At 44.5% G+C, this 21,092-nt stretch overlaps 1 protein-coding gene across 1 annotated transcript in view; it reads right to left on the minus strand.

Moving 5' to 3' along the window:
• LZTR1 (leucine zipper like post translational regulator 1) overlaps positions 1-21,092 on the minus strand; it is a 36,576-nt gene that overhangs the window by 9,896 nt on the left and 5,588 nt on the right. The window contains exons 8-13 of the mRNA XM_063178136.1: positions 20,823-20,962; positions 19,201-19,402; positions 4,662-4,772; positions 3,491-3,583; positions 2,495-2,590; positions 1,275-1,458 (exon numbers count right to left, since the gene is read on the minus strand). Of these exons, the coding sequence (XP_063034206.1) occupies positions 1,275-1,458; positions 2,495-2,590; positions 3,491-3,583; positions 4,662-4,772; positions 19,201-19,402; positions 20,823-20,962 (826 nt within the window). The remainder of the gene's footprint in view (positions 1-1,274; positions 1,459-2,494; positions 2,591-3,490; positions 3,584-4,661; positions 4,773-19,200; positions 19,403-20,822; positions 20,963-21,092) is intronic.

Here is a 21,092-nt window from a genome sequence, read left to right on the forward strand (position 1 = left end):
AGGAATAATCCCCCATGGCCTTTGCTTTCCTCACAGGAGATCTCTGCCCATCTGCCCTAACTACTTTTTAATAGAGAAAAGCCCTCTCACATGTCACGTGCCTTCCCTGTGGCTAATTGGAAAATCCCATTTGATGAGCATGCCCAATTCCATTAGCTCAGCCTCGGGATGGCTCCCCAGGGTGCTGCTCTCTGAGCTCAGAGGAGCCACTAGGAATACAAATGGGCAGGGCAGGGCCCATGGAGGATCCCAGCAGAAGGGGGAGCACCAGGGAGAGCCCCTCATGGGCTGGGGAAGAGGGCAGGCTGCCTGGGAAGCCTGTAACAATGGAAGAGCTCAGGGGTCCAAGCCTTCCCTTGGCCTGAGGCTGTCTGAAGGTTCTGAGATCAGTGAATGGCTGGGAGCAGGATCTGGCAATGTCAGCAGAATCCAGGAGCAGTTCCCTCACCCCCAGCCAGTGGGATCATTCTCAGACAGGCCTCCTCACAGGGAGAGCCTTGGACCAAATGGACATGTATCACTTTTTTCCTGAGAATTATCTTTGCAGAAAGCAAAGCTCTCAGAGTGAAGCTGAAGCAAAATTCAGTGCTAGGACAGCTGTACCTCTCTGTACTTCACCAGCCCCCGTGGCTGCAGCTTCCCCAGCCCCAGAAGCTGGAGTTCCTGCTGTATCCAGTTGTATCCATCCCCTCTCCCATTGCCCACGGCCCTCACCACTCACACAGCCAGGAGCTGGATTCCCTGTGTGGAAGCTGTGAGATTTCTGGCTGTTAATTCCTCACCCACAAGTGTTTTTAACTCCTAGAACTTCAATGAATGCACCAAAAGGATTTTTTCCTTTCTTGAGGCATTACTTCAGATTGGATTTTTAACAGGTGATAAATACTGGCTTGCACACCTTTCTGTGTGGGCTCAGTTTAAAATGGATCAAAACAGTATCAGAAAAAGGAAATTAGCCAAGCCAGGATAAGATACATGGTCCTTCCAAGCAGGATGCTGTGATGTTCAAAATACCACAATATTTTTGTTTGTTAGGGTTTTTTACACCTTTTGGAATGATCAATAACTTGTTCTTCCTTGATATTTGAAAAGAATTAGGGGGAAAAAAAGCATAGTTAGTACTCTCTGATAAAAATCTGCTTTTTGTTTAATCTCAAGTTAGTAATGAAGTGCTCAGCAAGGACTGATCACCTGCAAATGCTGCATCCTGCTGTTTCTGAACACATTTGGCCCCTCCCCTCCCCAGGGCAGCGTTAGCTCCCCCTGCTCCCTACCTTTGCGGGGGTACTTGATCTTATCAGTGTACAGGAACTGCATGAGCACCTCGAAGGGCTGCGCCTCGGCCTCTCGGATGGGCACCTCCAGCAGCGGCTGCAGCCGGCACAGCTTGACATTGCCACCAGTGCCATCCCTCTGGCACGTGCTGTGTCCCTCCTCTTCTACGTCCTGCTTTGATTTCTAGTGAAACAGAAAAAGCACCCAAACATGGCACAAGCCTGTGCCAGTTCACACAAGTTACCACCAAACCAGAGGATCCTTCTCCTTACTCCACATTCTCCAAGAGTCAGGATCTCTTTAGCTTCAGGATTATCTTGGAGATAACAAGGAATTCATGTCTTAGACTTACTGTTCCATATCCTGGGACACACATGGATGAGAATACAAGGAAGTTCCTGGATACAGGTCAGAAGCAGGACATCAGAGCAAGGGAGGAATGAACTGCACTGAATTCACATTTCTGCCCCACTCTGTGAAGGAGGGACAGGTGGGAGTAGATTCCACAAATCCTGCCCTGCAAAGGCACAGCACAAAGTGCTGCACAAAAGTATTTTAAAGCACTCTGTTACTTCAAGTTTCACTTTGACAGCCTTTTCCCACAGCCTTTCCAGTGGCAAAACAATTAATTGGGAGGCAGTGAGGCATCCACATCTTACTGCAGATTGTGTGCTACTACCTCCCCAAAAGCCATTAAATGTTTGCTGCTGAAAAGATGGAAGTAGTCAAAATTAAATGACAATGATTAGAAGGCACCAGACTTTCACCTCTGGAAAAAGTAAAAAATACAACAGTTAAGGGAAGAGAGGCAGCTGAAACCTTTAGCATTGCCTTTCTTCCCTCTAATCTGTCTGATCTTGTGGGCCATCCCCATGACACAGCTCTACCACCCCCACAGAGAAGGGTACACACGCCTCTCTGGGGCATTCCACAAGATTAGACCTCAGACAGCTACAAGAGCTTCCAAGAACCACACTGTCAAATCCAGATAACTGGATTAACTCTGGCTCCTCCATGTTACACTCCTGATACACCTCCAGTAGTCTTAGTTAATACTAATGATCTTTATTTTACTTGCTCAAGAGCACCTTAGCATCAGACACTGCTCCTGTCCTCCAGCTGTCTCAACAGATATTACTTTTCTCCTGACAACCTTATTCCCAAACCTGGGCACAATAAGCCTCACCTTGCTACAAGGCTACTTTTCCAAAACACTCACCTGTTTCACCCTCTCCCTGGCCTGCATGATTTTCTTTTTCAGCCACTTGCAGCGAGCGGTGACGATGGCAGTGTGCCCTCGGACTCGCTCCTCCTTCTGCCAAAGGCAAAGGCAGAAATCACATTCAGCTTCTAAATCACACGGTGATGGCAGATGGCAGAAGTCACAGAAACCTGGGCTGAACCCCAGGTTATGATACATTTCAAGTTAAAGGCAGCCTTACATCTGCTCTGCACATGCAGATGAAATTCAAGGCCCATTTCCCCAAAGGCTGATGGCAAACACCATTTGGGAAAGAGCCTGGGTCACATCCACTGAGTGGAAGCTGCTGTGTCACTTATACTGCTTTTTATTCTTACATCTGATCTTCTGTTTAATTTTCCCTTTTCAAAATAACAGCATGGTTTTTTGCTATTGTTTGTCATAATTTATTTCACCTGTTGTTGAGGATCTGTTCTCCAAGCTTTGCAAAGCTTTTTCTGACTTTTCCTTTTTGCAAAAGGAATGCGGGTAAATTCAAATTTCTCATGTTTATTTTCAGGAAACCTGTTCTCTGTTAAATGTTTTAACTGTTTGCATTACTAGAGAACCATTCCCCTGTACTGCTTTTTCTCATTCTCTTTTATTTCAGTAATTAAAAATGGCTCTTGAAATGATAGTGGGTTTGCAAAACACTGACCTGCCTTCCTAGGAGGCAACTGGGACCTGGGAGTGCAGAGGTCATTGGTAAATTTTCACATTGCAACTCTGTATAAAATGCTTTGATAAATTCAGGTTAAGTCAGTAACAGATCTTCTCAGTTAAAAAGTTTCTTCTCCATTGCAGCTTTAAAAATTTATCTGGATCAGTGAAACTTAATAAACCAGGCAGACAGTTCACCAGTGATTCATTCCCAGGGTTTCTGGCACAACCACTGCACAATTTGCTTTTTCCCAGCAAACACACCACACACACAGTAACACCCCCATTGGCACCTCTCCAATAAATTCTACTCACCTCTCCCAAAACAAACTCCAAGTCACTGAACTGTCTGTTTTCCCACAGCCTTCCATAGTCTTCATGGAGAGTGCATTTAGGGTAACAAGAAAACTAAAAAAATAAAACCCCACAGAAGACAGAATTAATTTCAGTGGCTACATAAACTTCAAATCTCACATCACTTGGAAGCAGAGGAGCCTGAGGTCAGATCCCCTCAGGGTCTGCAGCTTCCTCACAAGGGGCAGTGGAGGGACAGCTTCAACCTCTGCTCAATCTGAGCAGGGACAGGACCAAGGAAAGGCTGGAGCTGTGTCATGGGGATGTTCCAGGAGTGTTTGGGCAGCGCTGCCAGGGATGCCCAGGGTGGGACTTGGGGGTGTCTGTGCAGGGCAGGGGCTGGACTGGATGGTCCTTGTGGGTCCTCCCAGCTCAGGACATTCCTGATTCTATGATTCTATAACCAGAAGGGCCAAGGTTACATCTACAATCTCTGGATTTTGTTCCCAACTCAGCCTCAGTGTAGCACATAAAGTAGAATGTCACAAGCAAACCAAATACATGCAAGGGCTTCCCCCAGGGTGAGGTTAAGGACAAATAACACAGTGTAACACTGAAGAATGGTGCCTCATCACAACTTTCAGATATGAGGATTTGGAGGCTGGGAGTCTCACCTGCTCTCAGGACTTGTCTGAGGGTGCCATGCAATAAAAATAGACTTGACTGTATGTGGGATTTAATCTAGTATGAGTATCCTGAATTTAAAAATTTCAATTCCCATAGCTATGTCAGATGGGAATGGGAGAGCTGCATGGAGATAAAAGCACAATACAAAACTGCCCCAGAGCCCTGAACAGGACAGGACATGAAGAGGAACAGCCAATTTTAATGAAATAATATTTCAAATTCCATCTGCTACACTTTTCAATAATTTCTCAAAATTGTCATGATCTCTGTACGACTTCAGAAGGCAGTAGAGCGCTTGACCTTACCAAAATATCTGTCCAAATAACATTTCTCAAAAGATTTTAAAGACAGACATTGACCTTTGAAAGCTGAATCTGAAATACAGGGGCTGCCTGCAAGAAGGACATGGACTAAATGCCATGGAGCTCATGGTGAGCTCAACCACACTCCACAAACAGGACTCATGGAATTGGTGTGGAAGTGAGTAAGTTTATCAGCAAATTACCTGGAACCTGTACATCTCTCCACTTCTGATGTTATTGTCCACTGTGCCACCAAAGATGTACATAGCATCTGAGATAACCGCTGCTGCATGGAAGAGTCTCCCACTGGGTAACTGGGGAGAGAAAATAGGGAATAAGCAGAAAGAAAAGGACAAAAAAGGCAAGGTAATAAATAAAAACCTATTCTTCTGCCAAGAAAAGGATCTGCTATTAACAGATCAACAGTGAAAAGGGAAAATCACAGAATATCTGAATTGGAAGGAACACACAGGGATTGTCGAGTCCAACTGTTAAAGTGCTTGGGGATTGAACCTGCAACCCTGGCATTACAAGGACAAACCAATGCAGCCCAGGGTCACACACTCATACACACACACACTCACAAACACACACACACACACACACACACTCATACACACACACACTCACAAACATACACACACACTCATACACACACACACTCACAAACACACACATGAACAGACACACGCACACACACACACACTCATATACACACACACTCACAAACACACACACACACTCATACACACACACATTCACACATGCACTCAGACACACTGGCATGCACATTCACAGACACCCACATGCACACTCACACTCACACACGCTCATAGTTACACACACACTCAGACATGCACACACAGAAGCACGCTCAGACACTCACACACACTCAAACACACACACACTCACACACTTGCATCCCATGACTGACATTTGCTGTTTCCTAGCATGTCTAGAACATATTGTCCAGTCACATTTAAGAACTGCATTCACTGCACCTTCTAACCACAGTGGTACCTACACAGGTCTAACTATCATGGCAGTTACAAAATGTATCATTTACAAAATTAAAGCCAATGCCATTTTCCACATAAACCCCACACATACTTCTAGAAATAAGCAGATTCTGCAAATGTGAGCACTGTGCTTATTCCAAATGGTGTCAGCTTATTCCAAATGCTGTCAGAACTTGAAAGGTGAGTGATCATCTACCTCAGCAGGACTGAGCCCCAGGCCTGTGAGTGCCCACCTCCCCCACAGCTTGAAGGGCTGAACCATCTGGCTAAGGCCCCAGGAATGCCCAGTGCTGTTGGCAGAGCTGGCACCTCAGAGCCACAGCTCTGCTCTCCATCCTGCCACCTCCACAGAAAGAAAAGCCCCCCACACTGCAGCTATTTATAGGGCTGAGGGATCACACCATCCCTGCAACAAATCCCACCTCAGAGCTGCAGCTTTGGGTGATTTTTGAAGAGTCACTACAAGCCAAAGCCACCATGACCCTCCTGCAGAACACAGACTGCAGCATTTTTACTCATTTCTTCTGAGGCTACACAAAGGTGTGTGAACACATCAGCATATCTCACTGAGAGCTCACAGAAAGCCTTCAAGTGGTGAGAGAAACTTCTTTTTTTCCCTCTAGCTTGATCAGGCTTTTCGTCTTCCAGGCAGTAAATCTCATTAAATCTTTGCCTACAAAATAAAAAGCCCTCTGGTATAAGAAATCTTGGCTTCTTGTACATATTTATAGACACCACTCAAGTAAAGTCAAACATGAAACAAGATTATGTTTATCTGGAAAGGCAGATTTTCCAGGAAAGCATGCTGACTGGCAGTTCCCATTCCCACCAACTCACCCCTCTCACCACAGTATCACACAAGAGCCTCATTTAGCCTGTTACTCACCACACTTTCCATGACTTGTTCTTCTCCTCAAACTACAGCTTTTAAGGAGACAATCCCCCAGTCAGTAACTAGGACATGGGTATTTTTCTCAGATGTACAAACCACAGGCTTGCTCACCTGAAAAGGCACATTTGCCTGTGCCAGTTTAACAAACCCTCTGGATTCCTCTGGATAAACAAGGTGCCTTCTGTATCCAGCATGTTTCATGGTTACTTTATCAAGGAAACTGCAGAGTTAGCTCTAATAAATACTGTGATGGGTTATGGAATAACACTGATCTGTCAGTACATTCCTGCCTGGACCCAGTTCCATACCTCTCTGAAAGTGGATGAGATTACTGTCAAATATCATCTATTATGGCCTCTGCTTGTTCTTAGCAATAATCTCATTAACCAAATAAGATGTACTGATTGAAATAATCAACCATATTATAATGGGTTAAAAATACATCTGTCACCCTCATCAACGGGAGCTCCAACCTCATCCCAAAGTAACCAGTTTGCTTGCCAAGACCCATTCCCACACAGCTAGGCAGGCTGGTGTTAGCTGTACTGTAACATCTTCCTCACAACTGACTGCAACCAAAACCAAACAAAAAGAACTGTTCTAGCAGAGCTCAAATGCAGCCCACCTGCTTTACTTATTCACATAATTTTCCACTTTTTAAAAAATAAATAGTATTTTAGTATTGCTTTTAATTGAAACAATTCTCAAAATTCTCTAATATTTAGTTTTTTAAGATGCCATTGAATTTAACAATCACTTTTTTTTTTTTTTAATCAAAAAGCCTTACATCTTTGAAACAACTGGTGCCAGAAAGCAAACATGAACCACCTGAATATTTAACTAAGTAAGATGTACTTGCCAGTCACATCATATTCAACTCCAACAATCTCTATGGAATGCTGTAATGATGATTTTTCTTCTGTAATGGTTGGTACTGGCCAAGGAACCAGAGCTCTGCAGTTACTAATAACTTAAGTAATCAAACAACTTTACTTTCTAAATACACAGACCACATTTTTAAAGACAGAAATGTTAAACATGGAATGACAGCTTGGAACAGAAAAGGCCATGTCCAGTTCTCAAAACATTGTGCAGCTGAGAGTTTCAGGGTGTTTGTTTTACTGAATCAGAGCAGAATTCAGGCCAGCAGAAACCCCCACGTGGAGATGACAACGTTGCAAGTGACATTTTGGTGCCACCTGCATGGGGAACAATGCTCAGCCCTCCCAGGAGCAAGGGTTTGGCCACAGCAGCTTTGTTCCAGTGCAAGGAAGGAAAGCTGGGCCCTCAAGAAAAGATTCAGGAGGAAAGGCAGGTTAACAGAGCTCAGGAGCACAAACAGCTGTTGAGACATTCTGGTCCCCATCCTCATCCACCAACACCAGACACCCAAACCCTGCCCTTGTCTTGGATTTTTCACTGGGAGATCTCCCAGGCTGCCAAATCCAGCTGCTGAATACACTCAACCCAGGTAGAATTTGTAAGAAACAGCTACAAAATACCTTCTACTTTGCTAGCCAGGATGCTCAGAAAGGATGAGAGGAAATGGCTCAAATTGCAGCAGGGAGGTTTAGGTTGGATATTAGAAAACATTTTCTGCTTAAAGGCATTAGCACAGGCTGCTCAGGGCAGTGACAGAGTTACCATCCCTGGAAGTGCTCAAAAGGTGCATGGCACTTGGGGATATGGATTAGAGGTGAATGTGGCAGTGCTGGATGAATGACTGGACTTGATTATCTTGAAGGTCTTTTCCAACCCTACCAGTTCTGTAATTCTATGACTCTAACTTCATCTGCTGGCACAAGTCCAGATGGTCCTGTGTGAATCCAAAGGGATTTGTCTTTCTCATTCCTGTTACATACAGGAATGCTAAAAATCACAGACAAAGAGGCACTGCCAATCTGACTGTATTTGTCAGCTCTAGATCCTGTACTTACCTATCCATCCATGTGATCTTCTTACTTTATTAACACTGCCTGACAAAAGAAATTCTGGATTCAATCCTGACACTTCCAATGATGGGGTCTGGCACATCACCCTGTTTCATCTGCTGGAGTGGTTTCCGTATTTAAGGTTAATGAGATTTGCATCTGAGGAACTTCACAAGCTGGAATCTTTGCTTTCAAAAGCAGAGCTCATTGGTCACCTTTGCTTCCCTTTCAGTACACCCTTCCACACTGCAGGCATGACTCAAGCCATCATTTTCAAAATAAAAGTATTTCACAAGTCTTTTTTCCTCTCATTTCTTGTGCTCAGACTCACACTGTAGCCTGTCCAGACAGCACAAATGGAGTTTGTCCTGTGCTGCTCATCAGGCTTCTAATTTGACTCCCAAAGCTGTGCATTAAAGTTGCCTCTCCCTGTGCCAGAGCACCCAGCAATCATTCAAATAGGTGAGATTACAGCTCTGAGCATCACCTCTGGGCCTGAGCACATATACTTTAAAATAAACTCAGTAATACCTGTGCAAACCCCTTCATAAACTCATTGATTGAAATTTTGATCTCACCAGGAATATATTCAGCTTAGCTTGAAGTCCTTAATAAATTAAGTTGAAGCAATGTAAAGTCAAATTAAATAGTGAAAGAAGTAAAATGAATCATTTCCACTCAGGGGTCAATAGTAGCCTGCTCTGTGCAATTTAGAACTTGCACATGCAGAGCCAAGGCTTAAATGGTTCTTGGATTACGGCTTAAGTTAAATAGCTCATGAGAAATTGCAAAGGGGGAAAAAAGGAGTGGAGAAGAAAAGGCATATATGAAAGTGGAATTTCTCTCTCCTATAATAGGTTTAATTTCCATTTTTAAAGTCTTTTTCACTTTCAGGTGTTTCTTTATTTACCTCTGAGTCTGCTGTAGGTCTTTGTTTTACTGTTGCTATGCTGAAATCTCAACCAAATACATCCCAAGGTTATTTTAAACCCCATTCTCTCGAGGGCACAGTGGGAGCTTGCTCTGGGGCAGAAACCCTCTCATACACTGCTGGGTAGGACACCTGGTTACAAGGTTTGAAAACAAAAGTGTGTAAAAGTATAAATGGAAAGCATGAGAGACTGGACATGGGGCAGCAGTCCTCTGCAGCTGAAGCTCCAGAAGATCATCCCTGTGTACCCAGAACATTCAGGGTCAGTCCACAGAAAGCTCTCTGGTCCTGTTTGGAGCCCACCACTGTGATTGAACCATTAACATTTTAGCTGTGTGGCTTCCTCAATGTTTGTGCAATGACAGAGACACACAGCAATGAAATCTTTTGCATTAGCTGCTTTTGTCTGCCCTCTTCCTCCCAATGGCTCTTCACAAATCACAGAATCTGAGACTGGCTCAGGCTGGAAGGGACCTTAAAGCTCACCTTGTTCCACCCCTGCCATGGACAGAGACACTTTCCCAGTCCAGGCTGCTCCAAGCCCTGTCCAGCCTGGCCATGGACACTTCCAGGGATGAGGATGAGGAGCTGAGGGGTTTGCTCACAGGCAAAACACAGATCACAAGCTAAGATGGTGAAGAGGGAAGATCCATCAGCTATTCCTAAATCTGAGACAGCCTTCCCACATTTTGTCTTGATGAAAAAACAGGCCAGATGGATCACCCCAAAGTGACAACCTGTGTTTTATGTCAAAGCTGACTGACACACTGGAAGAGGATGAAGTAAAGCCCTTTCTCAGCTGGCAGATTGGGAGCACACACAGAGCCATGGCTCGCTCAGCTCTTCTGGACAGCCAGCAGAACTGGGTCAGGGACAAAATTCAACCTCCTTGTAGTGAGATTCACTCTCTTGGCTGTGAGGAATGCATTAACTATGCTATTATTGCAGGCTGTGACTGCTTGTGCTGTTGCAGTGCTTATCTTCTCTCTCTGACTCCTTTCTCAGAACATTTTAATGTGCTTCAGTGCTTTTGGTGAAATTTCAACATTATGGGCAATACTAGGACATTGCTAAAATCAAATCCTCTGCAACTGTTTAAAGGTTCTCCTTTCTTACTTTTAGCTCCTCAGAAGCCCTCTTACATTTACAGAATAGATTTATAACTGTGTAAATGTTAATTTTCCTCACACTCAGCTATGAATGAGCAGGTATTATGGAAGGAAATTGTTGCACTGAACTCAAAAGGCAGTAATGGTGAGCTCAGATTTCTTTCCCAACCTAGGAATATCAATGAGCTTCTCTATCCTTCAGTATCATTAAAAGCTCAAAGCCAAAATGAAATAAGACCTAAAGCCATCAACAAACCAACCTGGTGAACCAACATAAACTAAGAGGTAAAAGAATTATCTATATTTCTCTGAAACTGGAAGAAAACCAAGCTACAAAAGGTCCAAATGAGCTGTCACCACTGGGAGATTGGGAGCTGTTGATACCTGAGATGTTTTCACACTGTTACACCAGGCAACAGCATCAAACTCAAACAGATGGACAGACAGAGCTTTGGATTGTCTTTAGGTTCAAGGAGGTTTAAGGATTTAAAATGTTTTCCCATGCTGGGTGCAGACAATCTCTGCTTTCAGACAAAACTGGAACAGACACATGTTAGAGTGAACTTCAAGACATGCAGCTCTACAAATGAAGGGAAGCAGGCAAATGCTGAAGGATTTTACTGAACCTTTCCATAGGCTGTTGTTCCTTTATTGGGCCTTTCCTTGGGCTGTCATTCCTTTCAGATTATGGCAACAGAGTCATTCAGTTTATCACTGCAGGTACTCAAGAGTAACCAAAGTTTATAACCTAAGAAGTACCTTATTAATTTAAAAAATCTGGCCTGGTGTGAACTTTGGGAACACAGCTAACCATGAGCCAGGCAACTGCACTGCTGTCCCAAGAAAGTTATAGAGAAACTCTTCCTGGAAGCTACTTGCACCACATGAAAGAGGTGACTGGTACGAGTCAGCAAGGAGTTACCAAGGGCAAATTTTTCCTGACTAACCTGATCAGACCCTTCAAAATGCTTCATGGGTTATAGGAGGGCACTGCATTCTCAGCAAGTCTATGCTTGATAGCAAATTGTCTGGAGCAGTTGAAATGCTGGAGGCTGATATTCCAAAGGACTTAGCCAGGCTGGGAAATGGGCTGATGGGCACCTCAGGAAGTTCTGCCAAGTGCTGTCCCCAGGAGAGTCATTCCTTGCAATGGTACAGGCTGGGGAATGGCTGTCCAGAACACCAGATGTGGTGGACAGGGAGCTGCAGAGGTTCAGCAGCATCCTCTGGCAGCACAGCCAGCAGCCCCTCAGCTGCTCCAGCAGGCTCAGGGATGGGACTTGTCCTCCTCTACTCACCCTTTGTAATCCCCAGCTGAAGCACTCTGGGATCCCCAGTACAGAGAGGCATTGGCCTATGTAAGTCCAGAGGAGGGACACCAACATCAGGGTTGTGATCAAGGGCTGGAGCACAGCATGATGAGAGGAGAGAAGGCAAAGGAGGCACCTTCCTGCAGGGAACTCAGAGCTGCTCTTCAGAGCTGTCCAGTGGGGAGAGAGGAGCCAGCAGACTCAAATCAGCACAGGAAGCTCTTTCTTAGTGTGAGAGGAAAATGTCTTTGATCATGAGAGTGGACAAGCACTAGGAGATGGCTTCCCATGATAGTGGGAAGCCAGGAGAAGCTGCTGGATATCTAAGCTGGGAGATACCCTGGGATGGGATGGGATGGGATGGGATGGGAATGGGATGGGAATGGGATGGGAATGGGATGGGAATGGGATGGGATGGAATGGGATGGGATAGGATGGGATGGGATGAGATGGGATGGGATGGGATGGGATGGAATGGGATGGACAATGCCCTGAGCAGCCTTCCTCAACCAGACCTGCTCTGAGCATGAGGTTGGATTCAAAACCTTGGAAGTCCTTCCAATCCACTTGCTTTTGTGATTCTAAGACTTCATCCTGTTGTTTAACATGTTGCAGGGCTGGGAGCTCAGCTGTGCTCTTGTTACAACAGAAATTTAATTCACATCCAAGATGGAAACTTAGCTTTTACTTTTCCTCTTTGGTGGTACAGACAAAAAAACAGGGAATAAAAGCTCCATCCCAGACACACAGAATGAACCTCTTCAAAGGTTATTTCCATTCCTTTGCCCCACACAGGGTCAACAATACTTATTCTGTTTCTGAGAGAAAAAAATTCCACCCTGTTCTTAGAGATTTCTTCTGGTAGACTACTCAAGACATCTCATGAAATCTTCAACACTACACTAATGCCAGAAAGCCAAAAATATTTTGTCTGCAGTTTATTTATTGAGATTGCCATAACTACATGGTCAACATAAATGGATCTATTGCAGCTTAAGAATGATGAAAAGCAGAGGATCACCTCTGTAAGCACCACTTCCTAATATGGAGCCATTAATACAGAAAGAGACTGTCAGGGATTGAAGAAAGAAGATAGAAAGAAACCTACAACTTAGCAAAAGCACAGAATCACAGGATGGTTTGGGTGGGAAGGGACCTTAAAGCTCATCTTGTTCCAATCCCTGCATGGCAGGGACACCTTCCACTGTCCCAGGTTGCTCCAAGCCCTGTCCAGCCTGGCCTTGGACACTTCCAGGGATCCAGGGGCAGCCACAGCTGCTCTGGGCACCCTGTGCCAGGGCCTGCCCACCCCAAAGCCAAAAATTCCTTCCCAGTATCCCATCTAACCCTGACCTCTGGCAGTGGGAAGCCATTCCCTCCTTGTGCTGTCCCTCCAGGTCTTTGTCCAAAATCCTTCTCCAGCTCTCCTGGAGCCCCTTTAGGCACTGGAAGGGGCTCTGAGGTCTCCCCAGAGCTTTCCCTTCTCCAGGATGAGCATCCCCAGCTCTCCCAGAGGGGCTCCAGGCCTTGGGGCGGCTCCGTGGCCTCCTCTGGGCTCTCTCCAGCAGCTCCAGCTCCTTCCTGTGCTGGGCCCAGGGCTGGGGCAGCTCTGCAGGTGGGGCCTCACCTGAGCAGGGCACAGGGGCAGAATCCCCCCCTGCCCTGCTGCCCCCTGGGGGATCAGCCCAGCACAGGGGGGTCTGGGTTAAATCAACACACACAGAAGAAAAGTCATAATAACAAAAGCTTGTACCATTATCAGCTGTGGTTATGATAAGTGACAGGGGATGCAACAGAGACATCCTTTGCAATTGTGCTCCACACTGAGGATGAGCTTTTTCCATCTGGCATTCACTGGAGAGCACAGAATGGAAACAGGAAGGTAAATCTATTAACAATGACATCCAAACACGTGGCAGCATAACCACAAAGGTCAGGGTATGAGGCTGCCTGTAATTTATTTACAGCTGTAATAATAGTAAATGTTATTTCCTTTAAAATTGTTTTAGTACATATCAGTTGCAAATTTAAAGAGCAATTTTAATGTATAATTCATCAGAGGGGATGAGGCAGCTTGAAGAACAAGGCAAACTCCAGCCAAATCCAATGAACACATCACAAAAGATCCTATATTGAAATCTGACAACAGCTGACAGAAATCCAGTGACCAACCATTTGCTTCTCTTTGGCATGTGGCATGCATTCAAAAATCCAATAACCACAATAGCACTTTTGGGATCTTAGTTTGACTTCCTGGATACACCAACCTACCAAACTTCTGTGAAGAGGTACTGAAATTTAAATTGTTTTGAGGAAAACATTCCTTTTAAAAAATATCAAATCCTGGTTTAAGTGTAATGACTTTACAAAAAAAAAACAAAAAAAAAACAAAAAACCAAAAAAAACCGGATAAAATGTTCCAGTAAATAATTACTTTCATTCTTTAGAATTTGTAAACATTTATTTTCCTTTCTTTTTCAGTCTGGATATTTCTAGTTTCAAATTGAAGTGGCTGGATCTTGTTTTATCTTTCACTGACAGATTAAAAACCCTCTGTTCCCCAGGTAAGCCAGGGAAGATTTAATTTCCTACACCTCAAAGAGACTTCAATTCATAGTTGGTCACACTGGGCTTCCCATCTTCAATCATTCTTCTCTGAACATCCTCCCTGTTTGCAAACACAACGTGGGGAGATATTATACTGGATATATACACAAGGATCATGTATTTATGTTACTTAATGGCACTACACTGTGTGTAGAATGAAGAATATCACAGCACTTGCAGCCATTTCAGACCACCAGGAGCTCTCTCACCTCCCCACAAGAACTGGGAATTTAAGTGATTGTTTCCAGGGATGCTGTAAGGGAAACCATGGAGCCCAGACCACACACTCTGCTCATAAATGTATCCTACAGCCAAACTGAAACTTGGACTGTTTGCACCCACCTTAAGAAGAAATCAAATCCCTGAGTGGACTGTTATTATAACCAGTAATTGGCAAAATTCTGGACAATTAGCAAATATTGGAGGAAAGCTGTGATTTTCTATTGTCTTTCAAGGTTGGTGGCATAAGTTTATCCAGAATAACTGCTCCTCAATCAAAAAGCATATTTCAACTCCTTCTGTTACTCAATTTTATACCACCTTAATGCAGGTCACATTAAATCTGTCTTGTTACAATTCCTCACCAGTGAGTGAGTTACAGAAATATTCCTTCTGCCTATCATCCACATCATTTGCATTTTGCTTTCTCTGGGAGAATACTGTAAAAGGATGTAATAATGAACACCCCTCAGAAAGGATACGAACACAGAACTGACAAACAGAAGTGGAGCTGTACAATAGTATTACCTGCAGGTACCCTGATGTGCAGATTCTTATAAACACAAACATTTTCAAGATGTCTCTCTCCAGTTCACTGAGCACAGACCTGCAAAGGGCACTGGTATGAAGCTCCTACATTTTTAAAAAAGGATGCAAGCCTGAGCACTGCACATTATTTATAAACACCTAAAGTATCAGTCTTCCCTCTGGATTGTGAAATGCTCAGTTTTATCTCTCCCAGCAGAACATGATACCTTGATAACCACCCTGCCCACGTGTGAGGCAGATCCTGTTAGGGGGCTCACTGCAGGAATTGGGGCATTGTGCACACAGCAATGTGTTTCTCTTGCCTGAAGGTACCTCAAGGGGTGTAACTAATCCCTGCACAGGGGACTGGGGCAGACTCATCCCCAGGAGGATGACTAAGTAAGTCCTTCTAATCTTCCTCAGCTGCCCACAAACCACGTCACTGTAATCTGTCTGAAAAACCTCCAAAACTGAGCCTCCAAGTAAGCCCAAGAAGGTTACCAGCACATTAACCTCCCTTTTGGCTTATTAAAAGAAAAATTAAGAGCTTTGAAAATTGGAGATTTTTACTGCTCTTGGCTTTGAAAGCCCTAATTGTGAGACTGAAATGTTTCCCAGAACAAGTTTTAGAGATTTCCCTCATAACTTCAGGAGAGATGGATGACTTGCCAGTCCCTGCAGCCCCAGGGAGATGATGGAACTATGAGGAGGGAGAATTTTCTTCTTCCTGACATAATAACACCCTGCCTCTATGAAGGCAGGGGCTGCTCCAAACATCACCTTGGATTCTGTGGGCTGTGCTCCCTGCCAGACCCAGAGCTCCTGTCATTCCCTGCAGAACACTCCTCTCTGTAGCACAAGCCATGACTGCCACGTGCACATGTGTTTGTCACCTGTGCAACACAGGGCACTTTTCCTCTTACTGCCTGCTGATTTTTTATGCTGCTCCAACCTCCTTCAGAAAGTAAAAGATATTTTGAGTTTAATAGAAAAACTTGAGGAAACAAAAAAGTCTATTTCTTGTTTTTGACACCTTTCAGTAGCCCTGTAGAAAGAAAATCCAGCATGCCAGGAAGCCTTGGCAGTGTATGCAGGCAGGCAAGGACTCAGACAAGACATTCCTGTGGCTGCCTTAGAAAAGGGGAACCTGCAGCTGTGAAGATCATCTCAGCAAGGATGGGGAATAGCTCTGCGTGCTCTGTACACTATGTATGTACATGTGTTATATATAGCTTTGAGGAGCTACAGACTGCAACTGTGTAGCTCAGCAAGGATGTCCTGTTATCCACTCTGGAGACATCCTAAAGCATAAAATGGCAGCTCCTGGTTTATTTTTGAAGTACTGACCTGTTCCATCTCAGTCTGCCCTCTTCTTCTCAATAAGCCATTTCCCATCCTCCATCCCACAGTGAGGCACTACCAGGAATTCTGAGCACTCTGGGCAGAGAACTACAACAGGTCCATTGCCAGATCTATTCCCAGGTTTGTTCTCCCTGTTTACTCAAAATGCAGAAAATGCCAGACTGTCTCAGGGCACCTGCAGCACCTGACACACAACTGCTGTCTGTGGTCAGGAAGTGTCTCTAGGATCTTCCTAGTACTCACTCCACTTTGCTGTAATTAATGCCCAAACTGTGCCCCCTTTTTCCAGAAAACAGTCCCAAGATTCTTCAGCCTTGTGTGACTTGTCACCTTCTGTGTCAGCCATAACAGGGTAGCAAGGACATACAAGTTCCACCTGACACCTGTTCCTGCTACTGGCACTAACAGGTCTGAAAAGTCCAAATCACTCCCTGATCACCCTGAGAAGCTCCTCAGGGCAGCCTAAGTTCAGAGAACAAGACTGGAATGGCAGTAATGACTCTCCTTCAGCATAAGCAATCTCTTCTGTAATCTCTTTTGCCAAGCACTGTAACAATCACCACTGAATTTATAGCTTAATCAGCACCAAACCTTATTTTGGACTCCAGAAGCTTTACTCACTCCATGCTAAACATCCAAAAGAAGAAAGAATTAAGGATATGCATCACATGACCATAAGTAAGAAAGTAACCTCACCACAGTGTGGTCAAGCAATGTTGTAATGCAGCATTTCTAAGATCATACCACATAATACAGAGCCAGCAGAAGGTAAATCCTACTATCCATCAAGTGGAAAGGAAAAAACCCAACTCTAAAAGTCAAGGTAGGTCATTCTGCTGCACAATAACAGAGGTCACTGTCACTTCACACACAGCAGAAACCCTCAAGTGCTGAGACAGCATTGCACTTATTGACTTCTACTTTGTTTCAAATTAACATGAGTAATTTTATTCACAGAGATGGATAAAAAAGGAAAATCCAAGTTCAGAGTGTCCAGGGAACAGAATGGTATTAGAGATTCATTGCTACCTTTAGAAGTCTTTGCCGAAAGCTCATGGAAACTTTAAGAAAATTATTCTGAGAAATTACCTAGTTATGACTCCAGAAGACACAAAACAATTTAAAACTTACTTGAAACACCAAAAGTCTGCAGTTAATCAGTCTTCCAGGAAATTTTACTATCATGTGTTTCAACAGCACCAGTTTCACCTCCCATTTCTACCAAATCAGCTTCTAGATGCTGTACCAGAGAAAGAAACTACAAAATACAACATGGGAAACATGGACAACTAACCTGGGATTACAGACAGACGAAGAAAAGAGCTTTGAAATCTGAAATGAAATTTAGCAGGGGATAACTCAGGGAATAATGCTGGTTTACAACACTGCCAGGAGCAGGTCTGCTCCTGGAAGCAATAAGCAACTGTGTCCCAAAGAACCAATGCCTGCTGAAGCCTCACATGTCAAATGATGACAGTGGCAGGAACAGAACAGGTTCTACAGTCCTGATGGCAACTGTGGCTTTAAAAAGTTGAAGAAGCAGCTTTATTAATTTCATGTGACAATAAATCAGCTTTGTAAAGCATTAAATAGGCTGCTGTGAAATCCTTTGGTCAAATAACAGTTCCCAAGGAGGCCCAAGTGCATGGTTAATTTTGAGCTCTGTGTGTGGAGGATTCTCCAGCTCATCCAGGGCTGTGTCTGCAAACACAAACCCACCAAACTCCCCACACAGCTCTGGGGCTGAGCCCTGTCACACCTGTGCTGCTAAATCAGTAACTCTGCACCTGATCCCAATGCCTGCAACACTCAGTGTCTGAGGTGTAGCCTCAGGCTGTGCAGTTGTGTACAGAGCACACACACACACACTCAGCATCTCCTCCTGCAGAGCAGCTCATACCCTACACCCACTGTGACCTCAGCTGCAGTCCCTTAACATGGCTTAAGGTAAAATCTAGTCACATTAATAAACACAATGAATGCTGCTTTTCCAAAGCCAGGCATTACACACACTGGCATGGGCTTCAGGGAACAACTGTTTGTGCATTCTGGGATGAAATGATCCTCACTTACATGACCTGAAATATGCACTGAAACCAGGTGAGCCCTTGGCACTTCTGCCTGGAATACAAGGTGATCCCAGACAGGATCTGTGAGTGTGCTTTGAGAAAAAAACAGACATTTTATCACACAACCACTGCCTTGCATGAGTAGCAAGTAGCAAAAGAAACAGATTGATATGTTCATCTTTCTTTCTTTTAAATATTGTCTCATTTGGAGTGTTTCCTTGGCACTTGGTGGTCTACAGCCTTTTGATGTCCATGTAAAAACAGACATTTTAAAATTTGTATCTCTTATTAATGAAAGTATGTTAAAACAGCCCTTTCTGAGCCTCCATATTACTATTTGCCACCCACACCTCTATGCATAATCAGAATTTATAAGATTTTATGCACATGGGCACTACAGTGTCCTTCAAATCAAACCTTGTCTAGTTGTGAATTCTGCTTCAAGAGGATCACACAGCCAACCAAAGAACCACTGGTACACACTGAATTAATTGTCCAGCTTTTGACTGAACAAATGATTGAAATGCATATCAAAGTGTTTCATGGTATTTCTTTACAAAACGTGTTAAGAGAAGTTTTAGATGTGTCAACACTGACTAATTTTTAAGGACTGCTACCCACAATATTTGAGCTGATTAACCATCAGTGGGAAGGAGTTGTTACTATTCAGCTAAAACCCAATTCTCTCGTCAAAAAGCATCCACGGCAAAGATGAGGCAAAAAAAGAAGGAGCGCAAAGGAAAAACCACAAGCTGAAAGTTTTACCTCACTGTCTGGGCTGGGCTGGATGACCTCCCATGTCTGGGAGTCCACATCATAGCAGTGCAGCTCGTTGGGCAGGGTGTTGTCAGCAGCACCGCCGAACACGTAGAGGTGCCGGTCGAAGGCCACCATGGTGTGCCCGTAGCGGCGCTGGGGCGGGGGCGGCGAGCCCCGCAGCAGGTGCTCCGTGGGGATGCGGGTCCAGCTGCCACAGCAAACAGCAAACACGGGGCTTTTTACAATGCTTTAAATTTTCTAACTCTGTGCTTTGTTGTTGGGGAGGATGAAACAGGAAAGCCTTATAAATATGATTGCCTGTAAGTGAGATTGAAATGAAAGCAAGCTCTGAGATACCTCAGTTATTGAACTACTGGAAAACAATGGTGTGGCCAGCTGAAGGTAATTCCCTTTTGATGGAACAACACCCTCTGCCTACAGACAGTCCAAGAGGCACAGCAGACCCTGCCAGCTTGGCAGAAGGGTCCAAAGAAGAGTTTTTAGAGTTTAAAATGTAACACAGTATGGTAATGTCATGATTCTTACAGGCTGTATGTAAATGCTTACAGCCCAGTACAAGATTTGTATCTTGTCCTATGTTCAGTCGGCTGTCTGTCTCTGCCCAGACACGTGTAGGATGGCTCTGGGGCAGCCCACACTTCAAAGGATGAGTCTGGACTCTTCAGATTTTCAGTCTTCAGACTGTTTATTGTTTCTTATCTACAGAATTTTCTTTCTGCCCAACAGAGGTCTGACCAGCAAAGCAGCCAAGGGCACTCTGCCCTCCTACTGGGCATTAGTCTCTTTTTATACTAAAAACTACGTACATCATATTTACCTTTATTTCCCAATGCCTTTAACCCATATTAGCAAGTGCACCTTCACCATGGACCAATCCCAAGGCGCCAACATCACCACAGAAAATGGATGACAAGAAGAAGAAAGAAGAAGGACAAGACACACCCCGATCCCTCCATCTTGTCTCCATAACCTCCCTGTACCAAAACCTTAAAATCTATATTTCACCCTGTAAATACATCACTCTTGCACCATTAATTCCCAAGTGACTCTCATGTCCTCAAAAAGGTGGCACATCCCTAGAGGGATCGAAGTCAAGCCACCAGGCGCTCCTGGCAACATTCCAGGATTTCCGAGCCCCCCAAGGGTTCTCTCAGTAACTCTGGACATCCAGAGTGATGTGCTGAGTTCCCACAGTATGAGATTGGTTAGTGAGAATGAGAATATTCAGCACAGAAGAAGATTTATTGTATTGTAATGGGAACCTCACTCTCTTACCATTCTACGCTCTTATGCTTTTACTCCTTACTCTTTTACTCTCTTACCCTCTCATCCTCTCTGCCCCTCTCTTCTCTCAGTCCTGCTCCAGCTGTGGCTGGCAGCTCCCAGCAGGGCCCTGCACCCAGGCCCTTTGCAATAACCCACAAGTTCCTGACCTGGCTTCAGAAATCTCTCATCTCTGTCCGTCCCCACCGTCCCACCCCCGTCACTCCTACACTTCATCACCAGGACACAGAGTGTTCTCCCTCACTGCCCTCAAGTATTACATTGCACAACTCAGGCAGTCAAGGATTATGTGGATTTTGCACGACTTAACTGTCTACACTTACATCTTTTCCTTGAATTCAAACTGGAAGAGATTATTGGTAATCTTTGCTCCACTCTGGCCAGAGAAAACAAACATCTTGTCTTTGCAAACCGCCACGGGAAAATTACAGCAGGAAGGAGGAATTTCACCGCTTTGTTCAATCTGAAAGGTAATTAAGTTCAGAATGAGAAATGTATTGTTACAGTGCACAACTCCACATGCTGAGGATGCTGCAGGCCATGCTCACACAGGTGCAGCCAGGGTGAGCACATGGCATGGGCCCTGTAAATCT

This window comes from Melospiza melodia, chromosome 28, assembly GCF_035770615.1.
Source record: "Melospiza melodia melodia isolate bMelMel2 chromosome 28, bMelMel2.pri, whole genome shotgun sequence".
In the NCBI taxonomy this organism is placed as follows: domain Eukaryota; kingdom Metazoa; phylum Chordata; class Aves; order Passeriformes; family Passerellidae; genus Melospiza; species Melospiza melodia.